We start from the raw sequence: 10,271 nt of genomic DNA, 5'->3' as shown, positions 1-10,271 counted from the left end.
TTCTTCATTCATCCATTCATTGCAATTTACAAATCACTACTTTTTCATTATTTAGAGAGAGAGAGATGTTGAAAGGTATAGTAGATACGCTGACGGGGAAACATGAGGAGGAGAAGAAGATCAAAGGAAGAGTGGTGTTGATGAAGAAGAATGTTCTAGACTTCAACGATTTAGGAGCATCGATTCTCGATCGTCTTCACGAATTGGTCGGTCAAACCGTTACGCTTCATCTCATCAGCTCCGTCCATTCCGACTCTGAAGGTGCTTTCTCTTTCTCAGTAATGCTTTGTATGTCTTTGTTAGTAAACATCTTTGTCTATGCATGACTTTCTTTCTTCTATAGTCTATATGTCGTACATATTTCATTTTTTTCTCGTGATTTTTCAACCAACCAATATTAATTGCACCTTTAATACATTCACTCACTGCTTAATAGTAGTAGTACTATATATTTTTGGCTCTTTATTTATCCAGTTTATTATAAGGACAGAACTAGAATTATAAGAATGAACAGTTGATATTATAGTAGTGAAAAGGTTTAAATAGAAGAAGAATTGGCTAGTTGACTTTCTATATATATGGGGGGTGTTCGGTTTGCAAGTTGTATCCCGGGATTAAATTTGAAGTATGTTTGGTTCAAAAATTTAATCACACAGCTCAATCCTAGATGGATAATCATGGAATAATTAGTGATAGCTAACCCCGACTAAAATAATCTCACAACTCAATCCTAGATTATATATTGGTATTATTTTATCTTTGAAACCAAATACCACCTTGGTGTATATTTTTATTCCATTAGATGATTTCATGAGCAAAAATGGAATAAAATACGATCACATGATGTATGTAATTATGTAAAGGCATCAAGAACATTATTTTCCTCACTATCTTGATCCGTCGCAATCGCATTCATCTATTTTCAACAACTTCAATTAATACCATTTTACGTGTATGTATCTATATGTGTTGATATTATTCTATGAGTCTATATGACTGTAGAATGTCTTATAAAATAAAGATCAAATACTGAATGGAAATACTATAAATTAATTTGTAATATGTGGGATTAATTAGTTCAGCAAATAAATGATTAGTCGTGGGATGAACCACTCAAACCCTAATAAAAGTTAATGCACCACGTACTAATACCTAACCCATTTATCTAATTTCATTAAGATCGAGTTGAAATTATGCGTCTTGGATTAGAGTGGTCGCCGAATCAATTCTGACGGCGTCATTATTAAATTATGAATTAATCGTATACACTAGTTTACTTTAATTACTCTTTATTTATATTTATAAAATAATAATGAGTAGGGCCCCATTATTGAACCAACTAAACAAGGAGTACAAAAATAGCCACGTGATAAAAAGGAATATTAAATTGTCGGCACTGAAAATTGGAATAAATTACTCCATCCATTTCATATGGAGCAGTGTTTAAGAAAATAAATTAGACAAAAATGTAGAGAATAGTTTTAATTATATTTATTTTATTATGTTTTTATTTTAATTATTTATTATTTTTTTCGTTTTATTTTAGGAATTATGATTTATTATTTTTGGGTGTTCTATTTTAGAAGTATTTGTTGGATATTTCATAAATGGTAATAGGCCATGCATTCCACTAACTTTTTAACATTCATATTTTATTATAAATCTAATATATAAAAGTAGAACCTACATCTTCATTATCTTTTTTCATCAACTTTCCTTTACATTCTTAAAACTCGTGCCGAACTTTAAATCAGATTCTTAAAATGAGACGGAAGGAGTACTCCTCCATCCCAGTCTAAGAGTCACATTTTGTCATAAGTCCGTCTCAGTTTAAGAGTCACATTTAGAATCCTCCATATTTGGACATAAAATTTTACCTCATTATTCATCAAAATTACACCCAAATGTCATTATCTATATAAAAATAAATTCAAAACAAAATGAAAAACCAAAAAGTCAAATCATCTCACTTTTCACCATCTCACTTCATTTATTACCCACTCTACTAATTTAAACTCGTATCATAACTAATTCTTACTCCTAAACTAGGATAGAGGAAGTATTATTTTTCAAAATGACTGAGAAAAAGAAATGTTGAACGTAAATGGAACAGAGGAAGTACAAAAATCCAACGGTTTTAACAGAAACTAAAACCACTACTGCCAACAGCCCAGCAGCAACAATATAATAAGATCACTCAAGAATTTTTTTTGCAGGAAATAAATTGAAGGGGAAGGTGGGGAAAGGAGCAGAGCTAGAAAACTGGATCACAACAATCACATCTCTGAAACCAGAAGATTCAGCATACGAGGTGACGTTCGATTGGGAAGAAGACATCGGAATCCCGGGCGCATTCCTGATCAAGAACAACCACCACAGCGAGTTCTTCCTCAAAACCCTAACCCTCGAGGACGTCCCCGGCCACGAGCACGCCCCCATCCACTTCGTCTGCAACTCTTGGGTCTACCCTTCCGACAAGTACAAATCCGACCGCATCTTCTTCGCCAACCAGGCCTATCTCCCCTCCCAAACTCCGCCTCCACTTCTGCCCTACAGAGAGGCGGAGCTCCTCGTCTTGCAAGGAGATGGCACCGGAGAGTTGCAGGAGTGGGATCGAGTCTATGACTACGCTTATTACAATGATTTGGGCGACCCTGATAGTGGCGAGGATTCCGCCCGACCCGTTCTTGGTGGATCCTCTCAGTACCCTTATCCTCGCCGGGGGAGAACTGGCAGGCCTCCTACTGAAACAGGTAATGTAATTCATTTTTTTCCTCTATCCTAAATTGGAACACTGTATCATATCATATCAGTTTTTTTCTTTTTATGATACGACAGAGTGTTCCAATTTAGGATATGAATAAATGGGTACCATTATTGAATATGAAATGATGGAGTTGGTTTTTTATGGCATGCAGATCCTAATACTGAGAGCAGGATCCCATTGCTTATGAGCTTGAACATCTACGTCCCGAGAGACGAGCGTTTTGGGCATCTGAAGCTGTCTGATTTTCTGGGTTATGGCCTCAAATCCATCACGCAGTTCCTTCTCCCTGAGCTAACAGATTTGTGTGCCAGCCTTAGCAACGAGTTCACGAGCTTTGAAGACGTCCTCCAGATCTATGAGGGGGGAATCAAGCTGCCGGAGGGGCCCCTGCTTCAGAACATATATGACAATGTCCCTGTGGAGCTGCTCAGTGATATTTTTCATAGAGATGATGATGGTTTCTTCAAGTACCCAATGCCGGATATCATCAAAGGTACGCCTTCATATCTGATTCACCCAACCGCAATCAGAAACAGAATGTGTTGATTGATTGATGTGAATATGTTTTGGCAGAGAGTAAGACTGCGTGGAGGACGGATGAAGAGTTTGCTAGAGAGATGGTTGCAGGGATGAACCCTGTCATAATTAGTCGTCTGCAGGTATGCTCAAATCCAATTATTGCATCTATTACTATAATTCTGTTGTTGTTTACACACCAAAAATAGTTGTTCTAGAGTCATGATATTGTTGTCTGAACATGTGAAGTTGTTGAATTGCAGGAGTTTCCTCCGAAGAGCAATCTTGACACTCAACTGTATGGGAACCAGAGTAGCAAGATAACGTGGGATCATATCAAGAATGGAGTGGATGAGCTCACTCTTGAAGAGGTATTTATGGTTGTATCAATTTATGGTTGCAGCAATAATACCATGGATGATATGCATTGATTATGACTGATCTGCAGGCGTTGGAGACAAACCGGTTGTTCATACTGAACCATCACGACTCGCTGATGCCATATCTGAGGAGGATCAACAGCACCACTACTAAAATGTACGCCACAAGGACTCTGCTTTTCTTGCAGAAGGACGGGAGTTTGAGGCCCTTGGCGATTGAGCTCAGCCTCCCGCATCCGGATGGGGATGAACATGGTGCTGTGAGTCAGGTGTACACTCCTGCTCAAGACGGCGTTGAGGGTTCGATTTGGCAGCTGGCCAAGGCCTATGTTGGAGTTAGTGATTCTGGAGTTCATCAGCTCATCAGCCATTGGTAACTAAGATACCATCTTCACCAGCCTTTCTTTTTATATAAACTGGTGGAATTGATAAATGTTGATTAAATTTTATGTGGTTTTTTAATGCAGGTTGAATACTCATGCTGCGATAGAGCCAGTGGTGATTGCAACGAACAGACAATTGAGTGTGATGCATCCTATTCATAAGCTTTTGCAACCCCACTTCCGTGACACAATGAACATCAATGCTTTTGCACGACAAATCTTGATCAATGCTAATGGAATTCTTGAGGCAACCGTCTTCCCTGCTCGATATGCTATGGAGCTATCTTCATTCATCTACAAGGACTGGAATTTCACCGATCAGGCTCTCCCAGCTGATCTACTCAAGAGGTATCCATTGTTTTGTTGTACTAGCTTAGCTATTATTCTATTGTTGAAATTCTTCTTAGTAAGTTGATTCATCATATGATATGTATACTCTGCAGAGGAATGGCTGTGGAAGATTCAAACTCCCCACACGGAATCCGCCTGGTGATGGAGGACTATCCATACGCAGTGGACGGCCTCCAAATCTGGTCGGCTATAAACACATGGGTGGATGACTACTGCAACTTGTACTATCCCACAGACGAGGCTGTGAAGGGTGACACCGAGCTACAATCATGGTGGAAGGAGCTCCGAGAGGAGGGGCACGGTGACAAGAAGGATGCCCCGTGGTGGCCTAAAATGCAAACCCGCAAGGACCTCATTGACAGTTGCACCATCATAATATGGATTGCATCCGCGCTGCATGCAGCGCTCAACTTCGGGCAATACCCCTATGCCGGGTTCATGCCCAACCGCCCCACCGTGAGCCGCCAGTTCATGCCTGAGCCAGGCAGTGAGGACTACGAGTTGCTGAAGACGGACCCGGACAGGGTGTTCTTGAAGACCATCACGGCGAGGCTGCAGACGCTGCTGGGGATTTCCATTATCGAGCTACTGTCGAGGCATTCCTCGGATGAGATATATCTCGGGCAGAGGGACACCCCGCTGTGGACCAAGGATGAGGAGGCGTTGGTGGCGTTTGAGAGGTTCGGGAAGGTGTTGGGTGTGGTGGAGAAGAAGATCACGGAGATGAATAGTGATGAGAAGTGGACAAACAGAGTTGGGCCTACCAAGCTGCCTTATACCTTGATGTATCCCATGAGTGAAGAGGGGGTGACTGGCAGAGGGATTCCTAATAGTACCTCTATCTAAAGTCTCTTATTTGATTTTAATCATGTTGATCTAGGATTTTCTCTTGCTATCGGTCGTGAATAAATGGATTCTAGATTTAGTATGTAATGTTAGGATTTATCTCATGTAACTTTGTATGTAACTTTGTTCCTGCTATGAATAATATGTATGACTTCTTTCTAAATAATTAATGTGTTTCTCTATTTGTTTGTACATTTTTCATTAATGGGAAACTATTGCTTCTTTTAATCATAAAAAATTACTTGTTACTTAGAAAATTGGAACACTATCTCCTTCATTCATAATGATATTGATACACACTTTTCTGTCATAGTGAATTTAACCTCACATAAGTTTTTGTTAATTATTAGTGGAATGGAGCAATTTGATTCACAAATTGACAACTGATATGATAAAGAAGAAAGGCTCTCAAAAATGCTCTCATGATCTTGTCTCTTTTACATGCCGCGATTACAACAATGAACTTACCTGCTGTCGGGATTCGAAACAAGTAGCAGGTTCGATCTAAGCACTCGGAAACACACAAAACTATCTAAAACTTCAGGCCTTTGGCTTTGTTTCTCATCGAGTCTTCTTGGCTTTCGCCAACTTCTTCTTCTTCTTAACAGCTTTTGGTACTTTGTTCTTGCGCGACTCTCTCTTTTCTTCCTTCACTTTCTTCTTATTCTCCTTTCTGGCTGATTTCCTCTCTGCCGGCGTTTGCTTATCACCATCAGAAAAGGAACCATCTTCTGAGTCAGAGTCCCCTTCACTCTCCTCCGTTTCTGTTTCTGATTCTCCATCAACGCAGCCCTCTGTTTCAAGTTTACCATCGCATTGCTGCTGCCCCGATTCTACTAGGGAAGAATTGTTCAGAGAAAGGGCCGACTTGAGACCTGTGATAGTCTGATAGTACATTTCTCCAGTGTCCTTCCCACTGATGATACGTTGCACGTCCTCCTCCACGTGCTTTACATCATCCAGGGTCTTCGGAATGTATGTCTGGAGACAAACAGCGAAATTGTTTGTAATTTGCAACATTGCTAATATAATGTTCAAACGCCAGAAAATAATTTACATATATGTACAAGTGAAAGAACAAATAAAAACCGGCCTTGTTCTATTTACTAGAAACCAATCTTGTTCAAAGATCTTGATTGAGGCCTTGTTCTATTTACTAGAAACCAATCTTGTTCAAAGATCTTGATTGACAGACGGTCAAGATTAGTTCTCAGACAGAATTATGCTTTTTTGCACATAAATTAATTACATCGTCATAATTCTTTGTTCACACTTACAAAAATAAGGCCGATTTTTACCAGAATATGTGAAGATGTATATGAAGAGGGATATGAAATCACAAACCTGGACAAATACTAAATCTGCAATTTCTTCTTCAGCAGATATCTCATCACCTCTAGCTAAAATCTTTTTTTGCACCTATAGAATAGTGCATATGAACAATAGGAAGAATGTTACGTGTCATTAAAGAGATACGAGTTCAGATTGCATCTGTTTGGTTAAAGTATTTGTGTAAATTTTCCATACCACTTCCAGATAACTATCAATAGAATCATCATCAATAGTGGGATCGACTATAAAATCAAACAATTCCCGTATTGTCATAACAGCAACCCCATGTTTCTTGAAAAAATCCTGTATGAAAGAGGAGGAAAGTTACGAAACTCAGTACAAGTAAACAAAGAAAGTATAACCAAGGGCTATAATTTGAGAGGCGCGTACTGAAACATGGATACAATCCTCTCGAAGGAAATCAAGGGCATGAGGATGGTCAAGATCAACTGATTGTGACACGTCAATAATATACAAGTGGCCCTGCATAACGCAATAAATCAATTGCACTAGTAATAGATATATATGTCGGATAATGGTATTCAATATGAGAGAAAAACAAAAGCTTGCCTCATAATAAAGTATATTATACTCACTAAGGTCTCCGTGCACTAGCTTACACTTCTGATACAATGTCCGCATTGACATAATCATCTGGCATTGAGAAGGGAAAGGCATCATTTAGTTTTCTATTTACATATTTCTTTCAGAAAAGGAACTAAAAGTATTTTAAAAAGTAGCAGAAATTACCTCGACATAACATTCACGTAGCTTGTCGTCAGATAAGTCAGCATCTTTGAGCCGAGGAGCAGCCCAACCTGCCTTGCCTGTATTGGAGAAATATAAAACAAATTTAGGCAATTTAAGTAAAGTCTTTTGCTGATAACCAAATCTGATAAAATTTATGGGATGAGATATAAATACACGTAATGTAAATACCACAATCGCCAAAAACAGTAAAAGTACCTATAAATTCCATCACCAGAACATGGAGTCTCAAAAGTATTGGAACTGGACACCGTATTCCTGCTGCTTTTAGCCTTCAGGTTTAGGCAGAAGTACAATCATATCAGAGAAAAAAATGGTTTTTAGTATTTTTCACTCTTCAATTGCATAGAGTTTTACTGAAGCACCTTCATGAATGTTTTTAGGGATTCTGCTGCCGATTGAAGTGCAGAACAGAACTCCCACTTTGTTCTCTATTTTAACATAAAGGAGCAATGGAGGATTCAGAAGATTACCTCATGAGATTCCTCATTTCTTTCTCAGCCCATGTTTTAACCATTTTTCGAGGGTTGTGCTTGCAGTATCCATGTCTAAATCTGTAGTCACCTTGTACATAGCGATCCCTATCCCTGTTGGTTCCAAGAGGAGATAAGATATACGCCATTATTGGTGAACTAATCACCTTCATGCAATAGTTAGAAGGCAAGCAAGACAGAGGAAACATAAGAATATATGAAGATTTTTCGAGGGAAAATATTTAAACGGAAATAAATGGGTTAATAGTGAGACCATCTCCCACTGACCAACATCCACAAGAAGGAAACCAGAAAGTGATTCATAGCTCATACCACAAACATAAAAATAGTTGATGGGTTCATTTGATCATTTTCCCTTTTCTTATCAATCTAAAAGGTAAGTACATTTTCATTCGATAACAAGTTTTACACCAAGGGGCATGAGAAAAAGTCAATGGATATGAACTAAAATGGTCACATACTTGAATACAAGGACTGATGTTTTGTACACCTTGATAGCAAGCTCCTGGCCATCAGATTTGGTAGCATGATATACATTGGCCTGTTGGAGCAGAGAATAAACAATATGAGACTCAAATTTCGACCTGCACTTTCACTAAGGAGAGAGATAAAAAGTTCAACCAGAGAGGAGTGTTTCACTTACTTCTTTTCCAGTTGAAATGCAACCATTTATGTCATTAAAGATACCCTTGTTAAGCATCTTGAATAAAACCATACGGGTTCTAGGGTCAATTGCCTGAAAGGAAGAAGAGATTTCTAAGCATAACAGTATGTATAGTTCAACCAACAATCAGCTCCCTAAAAAAAGGAAATTATTAATCAATAAACAAGGGAGCAGACCTAAGAAATGCACGAAGAAAGATCTAAAAACCTGCACATTCAATGTTTCTGGCAAACAACATATACCTGCTCAACCGTTGCACGATCTGCTTTCTCGGTTGTCTTTGTCTTACCAATAGCCATATCGCGAACACTGCCACGAATTGCAGTGGTAACAGAGTTTGACATCCCAACATCAAACCTTCCTTCCCACTCCTGCACAACATCACAACCAATGAGCAAAATATCAAACTTAAAAGTGGACAAGCAACCACCAAAATACTCGGTAGAAAAACAATCCATAACAATTTCTAAACGACATAAAGGCAATCCCATTTAAACAACACACACACACAATGACTCAAACATCAGAAAATCAACAAACCATAAACACAAATTGCAATCCATAAACACAGAACCTGGATAATTTATCAATCACGGAACACTCAATATCAGAAAATCAGCAAAACACAAACACAAATTCAACAGAAACGCAAAATAAAAAAAAGCAATCTTTATGCAATGCTACCTCCAAAGGCGAAGCCCTGATGTGATTGGCAAGTTTCTGCGATTTATTCGAGATGGGCTGAAGAGAAGAGCTGTTGGGACGCGAGTGGAGGCCACCGTGAGCGTTGGGGCGGCGCGTGTGCAGCGGCGTGAAGGATCCATCGAGTAATCCGCCCTCTGCATCTTCTCTCGAGTCCAGAAAGTCCAAAGCCTCCGCAATTTCGGAGTCTGATGATAGGTAAAGCTCATCGTCGTCTTCCTCTCCCTCCCAGTCCTCTTCTCTCCCCGCCTCATCCCAATTTGTTTTTTTTTCTTCTTCACAGCTTGCTTCTCTGTCCTCTCTAGCAATTTCATGTTCCTGTTCCTTCACAGTGGCCGTTACACAACTGCCATCGCTTTCCTCTCTCAACATCTTGCCGCCACCTAGAATTTCTTCGTGATTTTGTTAGGGTTATCAAGCATCGTAATTTTGAGTCATTCTAGTTTCAGTTCTATTAATCCTAGTCAATGTTTTAAAAACCGGATCGGCCGGTGAACTGGCGAGGCTACTGGTTCACGGTTCAACCGGTCCAACCGGTTCAATCACTGGTCGAACCGTTTTACTGTTACAAATTATATATAATATATAAAATATATTCAATTTCAATGAATGATAAAATTTATTAAATTTTTTATCCATAATTATTAAATGTACAAATTACAAGTTAGTATGGATAAAATTTTTAATATTTTAGATATAAAAAAAATAATTCATAATAATTCAAAAAAATTATATGACAAAATATATAAATAAATATGAATGTTTAATTAGTTTTGATGAAAATATACTATATAGTAAATAATTTATTATAAACCTTAGGTATAGCTACTTATATTTACATAAGTATCTATATTATACAAATAATAGTTAATTTTAGTAAAAAAGAGTGAATTTTAGATGATAAATATATTATCATATTAATACCTACTCACTATAATATAAATTTAAACTTGAATAATTAGTTTGAGTAAATAAAAAAAATATTTTAATATAATAATAACTAATGTTCATGTTATTAACAAGAAATGCTTGTGGTGGAGTGGTAATGGACTTGGTCTTCTTGACCAA

At 38.1% G+C, this 10,271-nt stretch overlaps 2 protein-coding genes across 2 annotated transcripts; one reads left to right on the top strand and one right to left on the bottom strand.

Annotated features, from left to right (window-relative positions):
• Positions 1-5,444, top strand: LOC125200846 (probable linoleate 9S-lipoxygenase 5). Its single transcript, XM_048098644.1, has 8 exons — positions 1-261; positions 2,217-2,753; positions 2,919-3,260; positions 3,341-3,426; positions 3,547-3,654; positions 3,732-4,036; positions 4,131-4,394; positions 4,490-5,444. The coding sequence occupies exons 1-8, from the start codon at positions 66-68 to the stop codon at positions 5,241-5,243; spliced, it is 2,592 nt and encodes an 863-aa protein (XP_047954601.1). The 5' UTR covers positions 1-65; the 3' UTR covers positions 5,244-5,444.
• A 188-nt stretch (positions 5,445-5,632) lies between these two features.
• LOC125202267 (serine/threonine-protein kinase RIO1-like) lies at positions 5,633-9,620 on the bottom strand. The gene is made up of 12 exons (XM_048100636.1): positions 9,186-9,620; positions 8,744-8,872; positions 8,481-8,573; positions 8,299-8,378; positions 7,817-7,930; positions 7,542-7,615; positions 7,326-7,402; positions 7,146-7,229; positions 6,966-7,058; positions 6,771-6,878; positions 6,588-6,662; positions 5,633-6,224 (listed from the first exon to the last, which is right to left on the bottom strand). The coding sequence occupies exons 1-12, from the start codon at positions 9,573-9,575 to the stop codon at positions 5,805-5,807; spliced, it is 1,737 nt and encodes a 578-aa protein (XP_047956593.1). The 5' UTR covers positions 9,576-9,620; the 3' UTR covers positions 5,633-5,804.
• Between the last annotated feature and the right edge of the window lie 651 nt (positions 9,621-10,271).

The sequence above is a fragment of the Salvia hispanica genome, chromosome 1 (genome assembly GCF_023119035.1).
Source record: "Salvia hispanica cultivar TCC Black 2014 chromosome 1, UniMelb_Shisp_WGS_1.0, whole genome shotgun sequence".
In the NCBI taxonomy this organism is placed as follows: domain Eukaryota; kingdom Viridiplantae; phylum Streptophyta; class Magnoliopsida; order Lamiales; family Lamiaceae; genus Salvia; species Salvia hispanica.
This window is presented reverse-complemented; position numbering and strand designations above follow the sequence as displayed.

Excerpts from the sequence above, each read along its gene's own strand:
- LOC125200846 (XM_048098644.1), top strand. The coding sequence starts at position 66 with ATGTTGAAAGGTATAGTAGATACGCTGACGGGGAAACATGAGGAGGAG. Across the intron at positions 262-2,216 it reads CGTCCATTCCGACTCTGAAG|GAAATAAATTGAAGGGGAAG; the intron begins GTGCTTTCTCTT and ends TTTTTTTTGCAG. Across the intron at positions 2,754-2,918 it reads CAGGCCTCCTACTGAAACAG|ATCCTAATACTGAGAGCAGG; the intron begins GTAATGTAATTC and ends TATGGCATGCAG.
- LOC125202267 (XM_048100636.1), bottom strand. The coding sequence starts at position 9,575 with ATGTTGAGAGAGGAAAGCGATGGCAGTTGTGTAACGGCCACTGTGAAG. Across the intron at positions 8,379-8,480 it reads GCATTTCAACTGGAAAAGAA|GCCAATGTATATCATGCTAC; the intron begins GTAAGTGAAACA and ends CTGCTCCAACAG. Across the intron at positions 6,663-6,770 it reads TTGATAGTTATCTGGAAGTG|GTGCAAAAAAAGATTTTAGC; the intron begins GTATGGAAAATT and ends ACTATTCTATAG.